The sequence below is a fragment of the Siphateles boraxobius genome, unplaced genomic scaffold (assembly GCF_051911475.1).
Source record: "Siphateles boraxobius isolate OS27281-9 unplaced genomic scaffold, OSU_SipBor_1 35, whole genome shotgun sequence".
Classification (NCBI taxonomy): Eukaryota; Metazoa; Chordata; class Actinopteri; order Cypriniformes; family Leuciscidae; genus Siphateles; species Siphateles boraxobius.
The window spans coordinates 13045775-13067487 of NW_027508975.1; the positions used below are offsets into that span (position 1 = coordinate 13045775).

The following is a 21713-nucleotide window of genomic DNA, read 5'->3' on the forward strand; positions in this document are numbered from 1 at the left end:
TTACAATCAAGTAATTTATCTTGTATTTTGTGTTTGTATCCACAACTGTTTATTTTGTTTTCTTGTTTTTTTTTGTTTTTTTGTAATGGTTGTTTATGAGGAAAAATCCTCCAGCTCCTGCACATTCTTTGCTTTTCCAGCATCTTCTGCATATTTGACTCCTTACTAGCAGTGACTATCATTGTGAGATCCATCTTTTCGCACTGGTGACAACTGAGGGACTCAAACAAAACTATCACAAACCCTGCAAACACTTAGTGATGCTCAAGAAGTCCATTGAGGATGAAACTGGATGTAAATTGTTCTTATTTTGTTGAAAAATTATATAAATTTAGTCCTGCCCTTCAGAGGCTAAAAAATATATTAGCATGTAAAACAAAATAAGAAAACTTTAAAAATCACCATTTGCTCAAAAGTTTACCCCTGGGCTCTTAATGCATCGTATTGCGTTCTTGAGCATTACCTTGGAGATTCTGAAAGATGTACAATAGGTAAACGTATGACTTTGACTATACATTGCAATCATGTTGTAAGGTTTAAAATTATTAATATAACAGCTCAGTGTTGAGACCTTTCGCCGGAATTTGATTGACAGGCGATCTGACCAATCATAATGCAGATACCGCCATTTTTGTCCGACAAACAAACCAAATCAGTTAGTAGATTAAAGTCAGTGGACTTGAACTTGAAAAATGGTGTGTATTGATATCTTTTTGCAGTTCTGATTTTCATTCACGTTTAATTCGTGCTATAACTAGAAGAGATTATCAGTTCATGTGCTGCTTGAACTGAGGCCTACACATTAAAGCACCACAAAACAGGATTTATTGTTTGAATTTCATAATAATTATAAAAATGTAAAAGATGAGACTTTATTTCATCCCAAAAGTAGGCTGCTCTGTCTTGTATGTTGGCGCATATTCAGTGTCCTCTTTGCTCCGCAATATGTTTCACTGTGTGAGAACATGTGGAGTGAGAGCGGCACGGCTTGTCGGACGTAGCAACAGTAACTAAGAGGGGCGGGTCTTTGTGGAACGTCAATTTCAAATCATTGAAATCTTTGTGGACTCGGCTGGACTCGACTCGGACTCGGATGTTAAGGACTCGGACTCAAGTCCGACTCGGCCCTCTTTGGACTCGGACTTGGACTCAGACTCGATTGTTAAGGACTTGGACTTGACTCGGACTCGACAAAGGTGGACTCGGACCCAACACTACGAGTTACTGTCAGTACTATTATTAGTTACTACAGCCTACAGTTTGATAGTTAGCTATGTCTTCGTCACGGAAATGCGTACTACCTGGATGGGATCATGTACAAAACAGATCGGTGTCCTTATTTAAATTTCCTAAAAACAATCACATCAAGAAGAGGTGGATTAATTTTGTTCAGAGCCACCTTGATGGAGAGCTGAGGATCACCACCAAAACCCGCCTCTGTAGTGATCATTTTACACGGGATAGTTTTATAAACTTTCGTCGGAGACAACTGGGATTCACTGATAATCTGCTGTTACTGGTGAACAGTTAGAGTTTTTCTTTATTCAAGTTGCACACTGAATATGGGTTGGATCTCTTAACTTTTAACTCTAATGTTGAATTTAACATTAAAAAGCACACATTTTTCTTACGGGGGGCTCCCCCGAACCCCCCTAAAGGGACAGAGGTCCACCCACCACAGATTTACCAAAAATTCTGTGTCAAACACTGTATTGCTATGCCAATGCAGCTTATAGCTTGTTTTAGGATTCATCGTTGTGGAGTAGTTCGATTGTATTTTACAATTAGTAGTTATTTCATCTATTAACTCTTACTCATTTCTACTCACTCATTACATGGCATTAGTGGTTTTAATAGGAGTTATTATATATATTCAGGGGCGTGCAAAGATCAGTTGTGATTATGATTATATGTAGTGGGCCAGTCTGGGCCAAAATGCCAGGGACGATTTTTAGTCCCAGTCCAGCCCTGTTCCCGTGGGCTCTCTTCACATGAAGCCAGTTTCACTGTAAGCCTGGTTTGAAGTGTCAGCTTGCTACGCCATTCCCCTCCTATGGACTGGATGCGTGCGCAATTCTCCAGTAGAGTTCCCCTTATCAACCGAACCCTGTCGAGTTCCTCCATACCCTTCGGCAACGGATGTGGCGGAACGTCTGAAGCCAGGCCTATCACTCGTATGCACTGGTGGAACCTGTGTTAGGTTGGGTCCATGTGTTGTGATCCCTACGGCGATCCCATATGTGTATTCTTCCACGGTACGTCTTCCTAATAATGCGGGGGGGATCAGAAGGCTTTTGTCTAGGCACTGGAAGGTGGCACTATTGGCGTTTTAATTGGGATCCCAATCAGTCGACACATTGACTACGTTGAACGTGAGCGACTGAAAGGGAACGTCTCGGTTACGTATGTAACCCTCGTTCCCTGAAGCGTGTCGACTGATTGGGATCCCAATAGAGTCCTGTCACCACTATTGCTGGACCACAGCTGATTCCGAGTTACGCTCGGCTCCTCAGCAAAAAACAAATTGTGCGTGTATCCACTTCCGTATTTATACCCGTGACACGGGGGCGGAGTGTGTGATGCATTTCATGTGCATTCGCTCGTTTTAACAGTGCTTGCAGATGACAGGCTCCCTAAGCGTAACCCCAATCAGTCAACTACGTCTCTATTCCCTCCTTCAGGGAACGAGGGTTACATACGTCACAGAGACGTTACAACTGCAGTCTTAACGACAGAATGATACACACAAGCTGTAATATTACTAATCACAGCTTTAACCTTTCGCAATTCTGACTTTATTTCTCACAATTGTGAGTTTATTTCTCCCAATTCTGACTTTATAACACGCAATTGCAAGATTATATTTCGCAATTCTAAGAAAAAAGTCAGAATTGCAAGATGTAAACACACAATTATGAGAAAAAAAAGTTGCAATTATCTTTTTGTTTTATTCTGCGGCGAAAACAAGCTTCCATATAAACTAGATATTAAACAGAACAAAACAAAAAGTAAACAAAACAAAACAAAAAACAAAAAGCAATGCAAACCAAAAAATGAGTTTGAGAGTGAACGAAACTGAAAAAGTGGTTGGTCACTTTACATAAAGTATTGGTAAATGGTCTCTTCTTGTTCAGAATAAGATGCAGTGTATAGCAGACTCTTTTGCCCATACTATAATTTACTATAGGTAAATTTGAGCAGAACTGACCATGGTATGTGCGATTCCACATCCTCTTATTGACCACGTCCCTTGGGGGCATTACACCCGACAGATCCAGAGACTCGTTTAGGGCATGAGAATACAGCATGACTCCATCGTGAAATGATCCCGAAATCAGATTCATCTGGAAGAGAGGAAGTGCACAAATGACATACTAGCATTAAAACTCTAAATAATTGGAGTTTAAATTTGATTACTTTTATTAGATTACCAGTTCTCTAGATACCATACTAATAGAATTTTTGCTGTCTGTCATTCTCCTGTTACTCTGGTTCACCGTTTAATATCACACATTCCTCCTGTGCTTTTTTTAATATGTTGAAATACAATCTGTTTCTCCTGATCCAACATGTGCATTTCAACACTAATACATTTTTTTGATAATGGAAATAAATTATAAAATGGCGATAAGGAGTTAGTCAGTGAGAATTATTTCATACTTGTAAATATGGTGCTCGTATATAAGTAACATCTAAATGACAATGAATTAAGACACAGATTGGTGTATTGTTAGTCACACATGCACAAGTTAGAGATAAACAAAGAGTCCTTTAATCAACAATGGGAACACGCAGGAGACACAGAATGACAACTACACTTCATACAAACGATCCCAGACAGAGAACCAACTCAAACTGAGGGCTTAAGCAAACAATAGAGCTAATGAGTTAATAAGACAACAGGTGAACGAGATGATCAATCAAACACACTGGGAAACTAGGTCGAACAAGCAAACAGAACCAGAACACAAAGAAAACTAAATCAAAAAATAACACGTTACAATTTGAACCCACACCCCAAAAAGTGCCGAATATACTGAAAATGCTGAAACCATCTGAATTTAGAAATGAATGAAAATATGTTTTTGTTCTTGTCACTGTGTGTTTAGCTTGCATGAAGACTAAAATATGTATTTTTTTAACAGGGTAGTAGTTCTTTCCATAATTTTTTTACTTCATATATTTCTATATTATATATAGCTAATGTTTATCAGTGGCGGGTTGTGCATTTCACACCAAGGCCTTCAGTGGTGTCCTACCTGAATGAATAACTTTTAATAGTTTAGTAGCAGCGCACAGACTCTCTATAATTGTTGTGACATTGCTGTTTTATTTTGCACCGGCAGTTATAGGGTTAATGCGGTGAGTTTGGAAAAGGGCGGATAGAGAGAAACGAGAGAGTGAGTTCGGCTTGTGCGTTAGAGTACAGTGGTTCTTGCGTTCCGATTATAAGTTCAGAAACAGAGCCTCCCTTGTCTTGTCGTTCAAGGGTTACAATAGTCCCCTGTCAGATGTTACAATAGTATGTACTAATATACTAATTTCTACTAATTTCTTTCCTCAAAAAGACTTCAATTACTTGGTTGTACAGGTTATCTGTGAGTTTTTAGTCCCAACAACCTTTTCTATCGCCATCAAGGCTAATACTGCAAGTCGAGTATGTTCCGTCGTATTTCTGGCATAAGTTTTAATTCTTGTTAGTGCTGATAATTTCCGCTCAACAGAAGAAGTGGACACAGGGACAATCAACACAATACATGACGATGCTGCCCCAAGCTCTCACACAGATTTTTGAAAGAAATCAATCAATGAGATCACTGGGACTTTTGCATTCAAAATCAGTAATGGGCATACATTACAGTCAGTTAATTCTGTTTTTACTCGGACAGATCGAATAAAGTTCCGTGACTCTGCGCTAAGCTGGATAAGGGTAAATAAGTAAAACAATTTTCGGTAGGTTTGAAACTGCTGGGGGTCGAGGAGGGAAAGAAACATTAATTTGTGGGTTTAAAAACTATTAAATCTAAAGGAATTTCCTACAAGAATATGTTTTAGTGTATGTAGTTCGCTACAGATGAGGTTAGCTAGCTCTGTTTACTAGTAATAGTACACGCTCTGACTATCGAATAAAAGCTGAGGCTGCTCCTTTGACCTAACCACAATCTCTCACAACCCGACCATACGCGCCAACCCGTTTGACTAAGGCTGTCGAGCCCCACTGCGGATGTTAAAGCGGTCAGTGGCAACGGTTCCGTATGGCATACTACCGCAAAACACAATATCTGTCCAAACACCAATCCCCATTCACGCAAAATACACAGGAACGTAATAACTGTAATTACTATGCAAACTATACAAGTAAACCAACAGACTTATCCAATTTTCAAGAATCTTTCGAAACCGTAGCATGGCGGCCTGTACACAGCCAGCCAGACTCTTTCCGTCTCAACCACAGCCATTTGCTGCTCCTCTTTGCTGCTTTAGATAAGTTCTTTACTGTGCGACCCAACTCTTGGCCACTGAATCCGACGTTTCTGAGCCGTTGAAAATAATAAAAATAAGCCATTGATCAAGATCAGCCAGCATTTTCCAGTCCCTAGCAGCTTCCAGTTGTCCTGAGCGAGAATTGGTTTTAACACCTTTTCTTGGTGGTTGCTCGCCTGGGCAGAGGAATATTGTCTTCTGTGTGTAATGTTTTGCTAGAACAGGGGGCAACTTATTGGTCATGTTACGCTTGTCTTCCAATGCTAAAGCCAAACATCGGAGTACTTGGTCATGGCGCCCAGTAAACCGACCCTGGCTAAGAGCCACCTTACATCCTGTCAAAATGTGCCTTTATGTGAATTCTGGAGTTGAGAAACTAAATAGCAAATCTCCAAAATAGGCTTTCACTAAATTTGTTATCGACATCGGTACCCTGAAAAAAATCAAATGCTGCCCAAAGAAGCTCATGTGGCACTGAACCATATGCATTAGCCAAATCCAGGAATGTCACATGGAGCTCCTTCCTCTCCTTTTTAGCTGATTGAATTCGTTTCCAGATAACATTGATGTGTTCTATGCATCCTGAGAACCCTGGAATGCCCGCTTTTTGAACTGAAGTGTCAATGAAGCCATTCTTTAATAGGTAGGTTGACAATCTCTGAGCAATAATGCTGAAGAAAATCTTACCTTCGACGTTTAATAGTGAAATAGGACGAAACTGACTGATGCTTGTAGCATCTTTTTCTTTAGGTATAGAGACTCCACCTGCTCGGCGCCATGCTCTAGGTACAACCTGCTTTTCCCATGCCACTTTTATATTGATTTAATTACTTATATATATATATATATATATATATATATATGGGAGATAATGCTAAACCATAATGAGCGTTTTCGTTATATATTGCCTATTCCGCATTTCAACGCACGCATAAAGCTTGCCACAAAAAACGGCAAAAGTAATGATTTTGCATTAAAAATTTGATTTGTTTATTAATAAACTAGTGTTTTCTGTCAGTGTCGCAGTGTTGGTATGAATTAGCCTAAGCAGAGAGCAGCCCATTTTTCGTTTTGAATTGATTTGTTTAAAAGTAGACATTTCAAGCTTTCTATAGATATACTTTCTCAGGTCTATGAGGCAAGTATCTTATACTCTGAGTTTCAGTTCATTTATGAGACGCGCTCCAGTTCACGCACCGGCACCTTCGAGTCCTGATTATATTGTGTTTGCTTCTTATTTATTAATCCAGGCAATTTGTTGATGAAACATTGATTAAAATGAAGATACAATTTATACAAAACGAAATTCACTTTAAAGAAAGGCTTTCTACAAAACAAATCATAATAAGTGGTCAAAATAATGTCTGACCCATTCCAAATGTTTTCTGATATATTGGGCATCTTATGATCCTATCTTACTCATCTCATGCAGTTCCCTTTTCATATAATCAACATAGATGAAATAATAAAAAATAAAAAAATTATATTATTAAACATAAATATGAAACATATGTTTTAGTTTTTATTTAAGCGTCACACCGGTCCGCTTTGCCCACATGCTCTGGTGTGTAGCCTATACATGCATGTGTGTGTCTCTTAAATCAGAAAACCAGACACGTTTAACAAAGTTGCATTCAACAAAAAATCATTCAACAAGTGTATTTTGTCAGGTAATTATGACATTTAACCAATATTTGAGTTATAGTGTGAAACACTATTTGACTGAAATGGCTATCAGAAATAATCTCAGAAATAATTTGTTATTTAAAAAGACTAAAATGTTTTGACTAAAACTTGACTAAGATATCTGTATAAGATATCTGTCTGTACTATATGTTGGGGACCCAAAAGTGAGCTAAATCTAACAACCTTTTTTTTAAAGAATGACCGGTATTAAGAAAGTAGTGTTTTTTAATTAAGTTTTCTGCTAGAGTTACCAACTTCCCATAACTCCGAGAACACAAACACACACACCAGAGAGCAACACAACCAAAGACACTAAATTACACAATGGCATGCTTTATTACCCCTACGTGCCACTCAGTAATGATTACAACCACCCCACATGTGTGAGAATCTTGTCAGAGAATTGAACGGTTTTAGTACTGCTGTTTCCCAGCAGTCTTTAGGGACAGGTATTTAACTGGGTAAACATGTACATATATCAGCTGCTGTAATTTTGGTATGTGAACATGTGCATGAGAGACTGTTCAGAAAGCTCACACTGACATGTGATAATTCAAAATGTAGGTCTGCTCCGCCATTTATCACCACTGTATTTACATTTATGCATTTAGTATTTGTTTGAATAAGAATCTGATCCAATAACTGCCTGCTCGAATCTGAACTATTTGCCCATGTAGCGCAATGAAAAGAGGATCTTGACACATGGGACAGCAGATACATTATGAGACCCCCAAAAAAGCAATGAGATTATATTTAGAACAAATTGAGACTTTGAAGCCTCCCGCTTCTCATTTTACTCCAGTATTCTCACGTCTTCTCGAGAGCTTGAGAATAGATCTAAACAGCAGCGTTATTTTGTATTATTCATTTACTATCATGGTACTTATTATTATAATTATATTTTTAACATTTTCATTTTAGTAATTTTGTAATTTGCTTTTATCATTTATTATTATTATTATTATTGTTGTTTAAATATTTCTATAGCTTTTTATTTCAGTTTTAGTCATTTTAGTACTTCAATTTAAACAATTATTTCAATTATTGCTAAGGCAGCTTTTAATTTTTTTTAAGTTAAAGGTTTGATTTAAAAATGTATTATTTTACTTTGTTTTAGCTTTATTACCATTACTGAAAATTACTTTTAGTAGGGTTCGTTTTAGTTAACAATAACACCACTCAACAGTCCACAAATTGTGCCCAGATTTACCATTATATGTCTGCTACTCGAATATTCGTCAAAAAATTCTTCCAAGATCTAACAAATTTGTGTATATTTTTATTTCACCTGAAAAACGAATTTGATACTTGAAGCACCAGTGCGCACCACAACCATTGAGCAAAGTAAGTTTCCTCTGTGATAATTCAAATATCCAGGACAATAAAAAAAATATCATAAATAACAAACTGGCTAAATTTAGGCAAGTGACACTTGGTACTGTCTTTATAAAGTATATAATTATTAAACTGTCTGTACACTTACAAAGTTCTCAGTGCTTCGGTTTGTATGTAGAGACCCTCATTAAGCTACCGTGTTAGTGTGGGGCTATTTTGAGCCTGGTTAGTGGTATTAACTAGTGATCTCTTTTTACTTATTATATGCCCCATATACTAGCGTTATAAGCTAAACAGTTTTTAGAGATAAAACTCTTTACACTCGATTATCATGAAAACAAATCCCAGAGAACAGTCGACTCGGTACCAATGTGTTATTACACCCCAGGTTCATTTTGCGCCGGAGTTGTCCTTTAAGTAACTATCGCCTTACTAATAAGACTGTCAGTAATTAAGAGAGAACCAGGTAGAAGTCAGTGGCGCAGAGCCAGATGGTTGCTGGCAAACTCTTGAGCTCTGCCATGCCAAAATGAAATGGAGGGGAAAATATTTCAAAAAGCGGAAGTAGGCATAGAGATGTACAAAAGTGTGGTTGTCATAGCAACTATAGACAGACCACGGACTCATCAATACAGAACATCTGTGGGTGATGGCGGATCGGGAAATTATGAAAGGAGAAAAAGAGATTGCTAGTGTCCTAGAGAAAGGAAACAGTGCAATGAAATGCAAATTCTGGGTAAAAGGTTGAACGGACTGAGTGCGTGGGAGATGGGGGAGGACTAGTCGAAAAAATTAGATCCAGACCGAAAAAAACCCATAAAGTCTACAGGTTGAGAGATACTGACAAAAAAAGTGTCAAAATAAAGGATTGAAAACAATTACAGATTCAGACTGTGAGAGTTACAAAAAGAGAGATCAATATACAGCATATTTAAGTATGCATTTTCTGTAAATGTTAGTGGTGCTAGTTGCTAAGATTTTCTTGGTGGTGGCCTGTATCTTGCTATGCAGTTGCTACTGTGTTCTTGATGGTTACATTGGTGTTGCTGCTTGGCAGTTGCCAGGGTGTTCTGGATGGTTGCCAGGATGTCACTATGTGGTTGCCAGGGTGTTCTGGTTGGTTTCCAAAGTGTTGTTTGTTAAGGTGTTCTGGGTGGTTGCCTAGGTGTTGCTATGGAGTTTATGTGGTATGCAGGGTGATTACATAGGTAATGCTATGTAATTGTTAGGGTGTTCTATGTGGTTGCCTAGTTCTTGCTACACAGTTTCTAGGGTGTTCTGGGTGGTTGCCTGGGTGGTTGCCTGGGTGTTGCCTTATTGCAGCTTCCAGGATGTTTTGATTGGTTTCCAGGGTGTTACAATGCGGTTGCTAGGGTGTTCTAGGTGATTGTTTACTGGCTCAAGTGAAAAGCTTCCACCCCAAATTATTTTTTTATATTCTGGTCTCTATATGGCCCATGTGACTATGGTTTTTTGTCTGTTTTACCAACATGCAAAAATCTAAGTCTAAATTATTTGAAAAGTAATACGTCAGGTTAGGGGTTCTGAAAAAATGTACGAAAAAATAGTAATAGCCTTAACAAGACCTACTCAATACACAATTTAATATTCACAGCAATGGACATGTAATCCTTCCTTCATTACACATAATTCCCAGTTCATTTCAATAGTTTCTGTTGCTATGATGGAAGTTTGCATTCTTTGTTCCCAACGTTAGAAGTTTCTATGCACAGTCACACACGTCACACAGTGAAATGGGCCATCCAATTAGAAACTGTTCAACAATGCTTTGGAGAAGGTATTTATGGAGAATTTAGGCCTTCCATGATGAAATGGGCAGTGAAACATGAGAAGAAGTACACCAAATGAAGTACAAGGACAGAGAAAGAGAGAGCCAACGAGTAAGAGAAAGAGAGAAAGAATGTGTTTGGCTATAGTAATATGGCAACAGAGAAAGGAACTACTAATTGGAGATATAGACGTGTGCTGCGGGCAGAGGGAACCTTCCAAATGAGCTCACTGCCCTGGAGAAATGAATGGATGCATCAGGCTAACAGACTAGAACGACAGACCAGTGAGAAGAGTTGCAGACACCTTATTAGACTTCAGAAAATAATTTGACTGTGCACAGAGCGTATAGCATATCTCATCAAATAGTTATCAATAAAAAAACACAGCTGCAACACTTTCCAGGCTTTCTATTAAGTCTTGGCTATGTTTTTAATACACACACAGGCAATAGTGGCGGCTCACTAATTGTAGCGGTCTGGGGATCCTCTCCTGAGGATTTTTTTATATTTAAGTCCCCCTGGGGTGAAAATCAAGTTTTTAATGTTGTTTATATGTGGTGTTTTTAAAGTGCTTTAAGACAAACCGTGTACAAATTCATAAGTCAACACCATTGTGGAGTATTTTCTCCTCAAAACTGCAGTGAACCAAAGAAAGTCTCAAAAACGCGGTTTTATGATGTTTCTGACGTCAAAAACTACTTTGTAACCAATCATGTCAACGTGCCGGCGGGCTTTAGCATATCATTAACAGTGAACTAGCAGAAGTCTCGAGAGATGCCAGCTTATCCCGGTATATTTTTTGGTTGATATGAAAAATCAGGATTAAACAGGCATTGCATGAGAAGAGCATGGATAAAACGTATAGTAAATTTCACAGAAATTCTAAATAATATGCAGTTAGGACAGGTAAGAGGTAAGTATTCACAGGTAAATATAAGTACAGTCTTTCAGCGATGAACAGAACTAAGTATTCACAGGTAGGTTTTCTCAGACTTTCTGGTGATAAACAGAACTCAACACAAGATAAGCATTCACAGGTTAATGTCATTGATGATCCAACAAAAACACTTCACAAAACAGGCCCATATTAAAGTTTTTCTCAATCGCTTTGGCAAATTTTTCGAAACAGTCTTTACATTCTCTAAACTGTAAGTGCAATTGTCACAACTGTTTGCTGGAACATCAGAACTATGGCATGTCTGCAAAATGTATTAACTCACCCAAAACATTTAATTCATGCTTCAAAACCTAGTTTTTGTGTCTGTAAATTGGCCAAAGCCACCAAAATAAAAAGTATTTTTGTCATCGTGTGAGCCGTACTGGTCAAAATGTTCAGATGTTTTTTCACCATGGAAATATTTGTTAAATACAAATTTCATGTCTGTTTCTTACACTATACTAGAATGTCAGTTTTGTCTAGCTGGATGCTCTTGTGCATCACACTAAGCTTTTTAGATTTAGATTTCAGCAGTAAGTAAAAATTTACTAGGAAAAGTCAATACTGTAGTACTCAAAAAGAATATGGACATTTGGTCACACTTTATTTTGGTGTCCTTAACTATTATGTACTTACATAAAAAAATAAGTACTGTGAACTTATTGTGTTCATATTGTATTGCAAAACACTTTTGCTGCTATTGAGGTGGCACATGGGTAAGGTTAGGGACAGGCTTTGTTGTGTGGGGTGGTTTAAAGGGTAAGTAATTACCGTAAATGTACCATAATTCTAGATTTATTATTTGTAATTAGGGCTGAACGATTTAAAATGCGATTACTTTAAGTTCTTTACCTTCTGTATAAGTCGACAAAGATAAGCAATAAATCATTGTACAGTAGGGATGGGAATCTTTAGGCAGCTCATGATCCGATCTAATTTTTTTCTTATTAAATAATCTTAATAACACTTAAAATATGTATTTAATTAGATGTGTAAATATACATACTTATAATATATATATATATATATATATATATATATATAAACACATTTAATTAAACCAATTACATGTTAAGAATTTTAAATAGGCTATAAACTAGTAGGAGCTTCAAAATATAAAAGCTAGTAAATAAAGAGGAACAAAAAAAACATTACAAGCAATAAACAAAGAGTGCTTTCAGTATTTAAAAGTAGGCTGTCTGAACGTTTTCCATTCAAGAGCTGGAGTGATTTTCCCCCTATACGATAAGCTGCATTCACACTAATGCATATCTCTTTTGAAATTGTAAATGTGGTTTGTCCTGTTGGTTTAAGATACAACTGACCATGTTTACATTAATTTCGCGTCAAAAGCATTTTGAGATGCAAGTACATTTAACCAATGAGTCGCTCACAGCTGCATGCACGTGTAAAGTATTTTAAAATGAAAGCAGCTTTCTCAGTGATTTTCATATTTTTTATATATAAGCAAACTGCATTGCAAAAGACATAAATAATGCATTTGTGGAGCATTTGTAAGGAAAATTCCGGCGGTCAAGACCACGAACTGCAAGAGTAACATCAAAGCGGCAAAAGCTGTGTCCGACTGTCCTTGTAATTCGCTTAAACCCCGAACTTTATGAAAGCTTATTTTTCGGAAGGTTTCGAGCAGGGTCGTGTGTGTGTGTGTGTGTGTGTGTGAGAGAGAGAGAGAGAGAGAGAGAAATTAGAAGCAAGCAGAATACGGTTGTTTCTAAAGCACGCGCAGCGTCATCACGCATCTGTTTAAAAACTAAGCTAAGACTCGATTCTGAAATTCTCTGAATCGATCCAGAATTGTTGGAGAGAGAATAAATAACACAATATCACATACATAAAAAATAAACTGTTCTTTCCTGTATGCCAGACCTATGCGTAGCGTGTCAAGTTGATGCTTGATCTGCAGACTGCTTTTCTCTCGCGTGTCACGTGACCAGTGTAATCGCAGCTTTTGCGGTTACAAAATCGCATTTCATCATATCGCGATATTATCGCAAATGCAATTAATCGTACAGCCCTATTTGTAATTACATGCAGGTTTTTTTTGTAAAAACAATGTAAAAACAATCTACACAATAAGTGCATTGTATCAAATTATTCATTAACTGTAAATGTTGGTCATTGTAGTTAAAGCAACCTAATATAAAGTGGGACTGAACATTTTTATTTATACTGCACACATTTGTAGAAATGTGGTACATGTAAACTGAAAATTCACAGTTGCTCTTCATTTTTACATATTCTATTACCGTATGTCTTCCCCTAACACCACACATTCTTACACCAGGGTTTCCGTTGTCTGGTAATTACCGGACATTGGCCGGGAAAAAAATTAAATGTCCGACAAAATTAAATCTCTCCGGTCAAATTGTCCGATTAAAATTGCCTAATAATCCCGCCCCTAACACAATCTGAATTTGAGAAAAAGCCTAAAATGTATAAAGCAAAAATACACCGACCTTTGGCTATGTTATAAATATAAAGGAACAGGTTCTACCGTTTGAAAGTTATGAAACAACATCGCATGCTGCATTTCAAATAAAGTGCATGCCTAAAACGGCTGTAGGCTAATATATACCTAAACAACGAACGATTGAGTGAGACTTTTCAAATATGGCCAGACCCAGGCAGATTAGCCTTAAAGTCCCTTTAAAGGCAATTTAAAAAAAAATTCTAAAACATTAGAAATGTTAGAAATGTATTGCTAAAACATATTACAAAGACTGTGAACTTTGAAGTACTGAATTGTGGAGTTAGACCGTTAAACAGTTTTTCACCATTGCTATTTTCCGGATTTTTTGGGCGGGTCTAAAACAGGGCTCGATGACGCACTGGAGCCCCTGAGCTCCTGGACACGCCCCTACTTGATGACGCACTAGAGCCACTGAGCCTGGTCGCTCCACTAACAATATAAATAGAGCACATTCGTATCAGTTTGCCGCTCAATCGCGAGTTACTGTCAGTACTATTATAGTTACTACAGCGTACAGTTTGCTAGTTATGTCTTCATCACGGAAATGCGTACTACCTGAATGCGATCATGTACAAAACAGATCGGTGTCCTTATTTAAATTTCCTAAAAACGATTACATCAAGAAGAGGTGGATTAATTTTGTGACGAGCCACCTTGATGGAGAGCTGAGGATCACCGCCAAAACCCGCCTCTGTAGTGATTATTTTGCACGGGATAGTTTTATAAACTTTCGTCGGAGACAACTGGGATTCACTGATAATCCACTGTTACTGGTGAATGGGGCCGAACCGACTATCTCCTGCCTAGGCCTTCATCCTCCCGTCGCGCCGACAACTGGTGCCATCATTGGCAGTGCGTGCCCACCAATGAGTGTAAGTTTGTGTGCTTATGTTATAACGTTTATTAACCTAATAAGCTGCTAGGAGCATCCATTCCAGCTCTAGCGGGTGACAGTTGAGTGTGGCAACGGCAGCTTTACCACGAGTGGGCATGGTTTCAGCGCAGCCAGTGGACACGCCCCCAGTGTTTGAGAGCAGAGACTACTGCTCATTTTTTCAAGATTTTGATAGCTTATTTTATGTACTTGCCGGCTTTCTTCATCATTCAAAGTTGGCTGGGTGGCTAATAACAAATTTTTCTGTGATATGACAAACTCAGAACACATACTTAATTTTGACTTTACAGGGACTTTAAAAGCTTTTTCCAGAGGCCAGACGATGGTGAATCAGGAACATCTCATTATAGTAGCCTATAGATCATTGGTTCTAATCCACGCACTCGTACATTTTTTTTTTCTCTTATCAGAACTGAATAGCCTATGTTAATCAGTGGTTACAGTCTATATCAAGCAGGGACAAGTTTGTGTGCATTTTATTTTGTGATTTCATTGGAATGAATATAGAGTCTCCGCAATGGCGAAAGATTGAAACGCGCGTCCGAGTGAAGATTGCGCAACTCACGCAGCGCGTCGTCCATGCAACTGATAGCAGCGGACACGAGCGCTCAGCTTGATTTCAAAAACAACAGATAGCGCTAGATCTCTTATTTAATAGCGAACTAAATGAATGATCTGCTAGTTAACTGGATATGTTTTATTTATTTGTATTAGGTACATCCGTGCCTCAATGTTTCAAAAAGTGAATGTTTGTGAAACAATTTGTGAAAACAATTGGTGCTGATTGACGCCAATTGGACGTTCATGTTTTTTTCCATCTATTTGAAAGTTAAGCTAATAAAAACATGTTGCATTCTATACGGCCTGATTATGTAATTTTTTAAGTTACATAGACTCCCTCCAGTTTTCCTCAACTTGACTAATTAAGAGGTGATATTTGACCGGCATATCATCAAAATGTCTGTAAAACGAAACCTCTGCCGGTCACTTTGACCGGCACCATTTTGTTCTAGCGGAAACTCTGTCTTACACATCATCCTATTGCTCTTCCACGACAAGCAACTGTGTATTTTCAGTTTATATGTAACACATTTTTACAAAAATAAACTACTGTTGCTGTTTAAGTATTTAAGATGTTCCAGCATGTTCAAAAATGCCAGTGAATGTGCTGGTCAAACTCCATATATCCTATGTATGCTTCCAAACTTGTTTGGTTGATTGGTTAGATTGTGATTCCTATTTCACAATAATGGCAGACAATTACAAATATTCCATGTATAGGTATTTATGGAATATACATGCATGTCTGACAGATTTTGATAACTGAATGGATCATTTTGCATGTGGAGGCTCACACGATGAAAAAATGTTTAGAAGTTGTGAAGAGTTTGATAGTTTCACTGAGAATCAACTCATCATTTGATCAACAAGCCATGATCAACAAGATGTTGTGCAAATTGTAGACAATTGTACTTACTCTTTTGCACACATGTGCCAAAACACATCAAAATTGCCTAAATCAATAAGAAATCCAAATCTGATGTAAACAAGAAACTAATTGTTCAGAGACCTGAACTTGTGAATTGAGCCAAAGCAATTGAGAAAAACTAACAAAAAAAGTTCAAAAGCATCATTACTTAGTCATCCAGGAAAAGAAACAGAAATAGAACAGCCTTTTTGGGTGCACGAGGTAAGTGTCTTCCAGAATCCAAAATCCAGAATCGGTCTGTCTTCGCCGGCCAAAGATGGTCAGCGCAGACCACAACGATCTGCCCAGGTCTGTCGGTCCTGGGCGAGCCCCATGCAATTGTGTCCCAGATCTTGTCGTAGCGAGTCGCGCCATCGTGTTGAAGGGCGTCCGCGTGGCCGCTTGATGTCGATCGGCAACCAGACGGTGACTTTCTGCGTCTGCCGCATCAGGTGCCCGGCCCAGCGCTTCTTGGCCTTGTTGGCCAAGTCCACCGCGTCGGCCACCCTGGTCACGTCGGCCACCTGGGGGTGGTGATGGCGCAGTGGATAAGACACATGCATCTGGTGTGAGAGACCCGGGTTCGAATCCACTGTGAGACACCACTGTGTCCCTGAGCAAGACACTTAACCCCTAGTTGCTCCAGAGGCGTGTGACCTCTGAAATATAGCAATTGTAAGTCGCTTTGGATAAAAGCGTCAGCTAAATGAATAAATGTAAATGTAAATGTCATGGCCCGCAGCTGCTCGTTGCGGACATGGTTGATCTGTTTAACCCCGATCATGCGGCGCTCGATTGCGCGTTCAGTCGCGGCCAGCTTTTGCCGGTCGGCCACCGTTGTTGTCCAGGTCTCGGACCCGTAAAGCATGGCTGGCAGGACGGTGCTGTTGAAGAGGGCGGCCCTGATGTCCGGGTCAATGGCTCTGTTGGTGGCCATCTCGGCAATTGAGCCAAAGCTGACCCAGGCGGCTCGGCGTCGTCGTGCCAGTTCTCGACCAATCCTGTGGTCGGTGGTTAGCTCCTGGCCCAAGTAGATATAGCTATCGACTTGCTGGAGCTGGTGCTGGCCGACATGAAGGGTGGTGTCTGCCACCTGGTCGTTGCGCATCCACTTGGTTTTGGCCAGATTGATTTTGAGGGCGATCCGAGCGCTAGCCTGGTTGAGCTGGTCGAGCCGCTGCTGTACATCGACCACCGAACAGCCTATTAGCACGATGTCATCGGCAAAGCGCAGATGGTACGTGTCTTAACGTGTCAAAATTCATAACAAACAAAACTTGCCTTAGACTCAGAGAAAACAACATCGTGGAAACAGAACAGAGCACAAGGTCCTTAATGAAGCACAAGAAGAGCCACCATTATTAAAACATTCATTTATGCATTTAAGCCAATGCAATGCAAAGACTGGTTCTCGCTGCAGAGTTTATAAATAGCACCAAATGCATCAGGTGCAGCTTTGTGGAGGAAAAATTCTCTGGCTATGGATTTATCTCCCCTGTCCTTCTCTATCCCCTCAGACTCCAAATCCACCTCAAACTTTTGGGTAGGCTGTGCCTCCCTCTCCTCCTCTGATGAGCCGTTTCCTGCTAAAGGCTGGAATACACTACATGACTTTTGCCCAGATTTTTTGCTGCACTCAGAACGCAATGAAGTAAGAAGTGATTTAGGCCAATCAGAAGTTGTTGAAAGAGCAACCGCTCTGGGTCATTCATAATTGAGCACTGTTTACATATTGGAGTGATATCGAAACTAAAACGCTTCTCCTCGTCCGGGGCGGATAAAGAGATTTGTCAACAACTTTAGAGGAAACTCATCACAGTTTCCCAGTATTTTCTGTCACTGATGTGTGAGTGGTCTGTTACCGGTAAAAAGACAGAATGCTGTTGCTTGTGTCAACGGCACATTTTTGAATTTACCGGTAAAATCGTTCTGGCAATTTTTCAGTAACTTACCGGGATTGCTGTGTGAAAGGGGCTAATGCTAGTTTTTGTAAGTCAGAGCCAGTTCGCAGATTTGGACGATCAGATTTGACAGATTTTTCAGAAAACCGTTTAGTGTATGATATGCACAGACTCACAGATGTTTTAGCTTTAGACTATGATTTCATCCAGTGTGAGGATATCAAACATGTTTGATATTTTGAGCCGATTTTAATAATACATATAGTTTTTATTTGCCATGTGTTTCCTAAAAAAGGAAGGGTGTGTTTCTGTGTGAGTTTGTTGAGCATATGATGCCCAGTTTTTCTGTAACCATTTACAAAGTCGGCAAGTGTATGATGCCTAATGTTTTAAAATCTGTTCAAGTCACATGAATCGTGGTCGATAATAAATGCATGATGCTTCCAACTAAAGCTTCTTTATTGCTACAGATAATATACAAAAGGAAAAATCCACACATTAACACTAAACTCACAGACGAGAACTGACAATGAATTGAAAGGAACAGGGAGTATAAAAGGGAAATATAATGATAAACAGCTGAACGTAATATGTAACCAAGGAGACTTACTAAGAAACAATCAAGGTTAAGTAGAACTGGGGTGTATTCCAGAAAGCAAGGTTAACTTACCATCAGATAAACCTTGAACTCTTGGTTGGTTAACCCCAAACTTGCTTACTCTGGGTATGTCGGTTCCAAAACACCTTTGTTGAGTTAGTTTAATCAACCTCCTATTGGTAACCCAGAGTTAATGCGCGCGCGCGGCGAGTACAAAAGACATTTTCAATGGATCGCCGATTTCAGGAGTCACCATGGAAACCAAGGGAGAACAAAAGCGAGCTACATACGATACTTCGGTGAAACTGAGTTGGAGGTTTTAATGCTTGCTTATGAAGACTATAAGCCCATTATAACAAAAAAAACAAAAAAAGCAATACTGCTGCATCAGCAAAAGAAAGTTGGCTTGGCAAATAATAATGGACAGAGTAAATGCGTGAGTTTAGAAAATTATAAATGGGGTATTTTCCCCTTGTGAGTCACAAAAATATGGGAAAATACCCCATTTATAATTTGTGACGCAAAAAATTCTTTGGAGGCATGTAGTAAAAATAGACATGTATTTAAATGTAATTTAGTTTTCTATGTAGCCAATAGAAAGAAGGCTGAGGCCAGTAAAACATGTGGGGGTCCACCTCCCCCTCCCCTCACCCCAGCTGAGGAGCTGGCACTGTCCCTTAATAAAGGGCGAGCTGTGGTCGATGGGATTCCAGGGGGCAGTTCGTCAGACTCAGCTACCAAGACAAGTACCTTAGTAAAATGTAGGTGTACCATATTAATACTTATGTTTATTGATAATACTTATGTTTACCTACTGTTTTTGTCAGTGTTTTAATAAAGAAAATCATCAACACTGTCACCATTTTAAAAAAGCATTTTGAATTAATTTTACAGTCATTGATTCACTTGTGCAGTATGCATGTTGCTTTGACTTCATATGCTGTATACTGTAATCTTATTACTAGTACTTAGATGTTCCTAATGTCCTTCTTCATTAGTTGTATTTGTTTAAGAATATACATTGAGTAATGAATATGCATGATTATCTTATTGGTTTAATTATCTTGCAGTTGCTGATGGCCACATTGTATTGTTGGATCCTCCTGCAACACCACACTCTGTCACAGTTGTAAGTGATTATTGTCTTTAGGTTTCTGTTTGCTAGACCAAGCATCCTTCCTTATTTTCACTCTAGGATGATGATGAAGAGACCACTTCTGCTGTGACAGAAACAGAAAATGTGGGGAGGCCCATAGAGGTATGATGCATAGAATGCACTCCCCCTTTTTTACATAAGAGAATAAATAAATTGTCATTTTACAGAATATGGCTGGAGATTTTAATACAGTTGAGGGTCCATCTACCTCCACACAGAATCGTAGCAGTGTAAGAAATGTTCTGCAGTTCTCCTTCCTCATTTATATATTTGGTCTGTGTTTGTGTTAAAGACTTTTTTAGTCTTTCTAGTTGCCTGCCATAAAACTGTATAAGGTCCACCTTCAAAAGCAAATCAGAAAAAGTGACATGGAGATGAACCTTATACAGCTTCAAATGGAGGAGAAAAGGATTAACCTAAAAAAGGCCAGACTTGAAATTGATTTGCTGGAGCACCAGCTTAAGGTGGGAAACATATGTGAACATTAATCTGTCATTTGTTGTTGAATGAAATCTAAAGCAATAAATACAAATGTCTTTTGTTACAGGAAATAGAGAAACAATGAACAACACTTGACTGTTAACTGGTTTTAATTAAAAGGATTTTGGCAAATCATGTCTCATACCACCCTGCCATCTCTTTGGTCTGTTGGGTTCACTGGGTTCCTCTTAGCCACATATTACCTAGTTAGTGGTAATTTAATGGTTTAAACACCCAAACATTTAGCACCCAAAAAATCTATTGTCAACTGCACATTGATGCTATGGATTGACTTCCTATTAACATAGTCTCCTTCATTGACTGAAGGAGCTTTAATGGGAATGTGGGTTCCATCAATGCACCCAATCACATTTGGGAACCATGAAATTGAAAGTTATATAATTAGAAACATTTAAAATTATTGTGACTGTATAAAGTAGGGTTAGATTAAGTAGTGCTATGTAACTAAAATGGTCAGGGCACGCCATGTTCTGTCACCTCTCTGAAACAAACTAACTCTGGAACATAACCCGCTCCGGAGCAGGTTAAGTTCAGAGAGTGAGTTGCTATGACTACTAACATACCCTGAAAGTTACCTCCGTTTTTGGAACCGAAAGTTGAGGTTATCCGCTTACTTACTCTTAAACATACCCGGGTATGTCACATAACCTGCTTTCTGGAATAGACCCCTGAAGCACATGAAACAAACACACAGGAACGAAAATACAAATAATGTATTATATTTATTATTTCCTAAAAAAGTGTGTGGCTAAAACTTAAAAATAACACAAGTAAACAATAATAATTTCAGCGGAACAGTAATAAACAATACAAATGTACAGATATATATAATTTTATCACTACAGCAGATTCATATACATATACATATAATACCTTCACTGCACACCCTAACCCGACAGCTTTTGGTTGGTTTGGAAAACAAGAGTGTGGTCTTTCTGCTAAACTTCTCCCTTAAGTCGCATGGTTTTTAAATCTCCAAAGAACCATATAAGAAACTCGAAAGCCCTAAACACCTAAAGAAAATAGCTCTTTTCCAAATCTAAGGTGCAAGAAATAACCTTTCAAGAACCCTTATTTCAAAGAGTTCAAGGGAAGCAGAAAACCTCACAGCTGACAGAGAATAAATGGATCTGGCAGGTACCACTATTATTATCAAAGCTTAAACTGAGAAGATCAAATCAGAATCCATTCTTCTAGTGATCATTAGTAGGCGTGTTGTATAAAACACTCAAAAGCTTGTAGTTGAGATTCATAGGACGGGTAGGCAGGAGGCTTAGGCAGGGCACATATCCTTAATAGCCTTGAGCTGATCTCGAGCTAACAGACTCCTCTGTGGTGACAGACTCACACAAGGAGACCTGCAGCTAAGGGTAATTACCACACTTCCCCACTGTCAGTGAAAGGTTACTCATCCCACACACATGGATCTGTTTTTTTTTTTTTTCTGGGCGAATACTGGGTGACATTTAAT

The 21713-nt window shown here is 38.7% G+C and overlaps 1 protein-coding gene across 1 annotated transcript in view; it reads right to left on the reverse strand.

Moving 5' to 3' along the window:
• Nucleotides 1-21713, reverse strand: part of npr1a (natriuretic peptide receptor 1a) — a 147138-nt gene that overhangs the window by 79380 nt on the left and 46045 nt on the right. The window contains exon 5 of the mRNA XM_077196463.1: nt 3209-3344. Coding sequence (XP_077052578.1) covers nt 3209-3344 — 136 coding nt within the window. The remainder of the gene's footprint in view (nt 1-3208; nt 3345-21713) is intronic.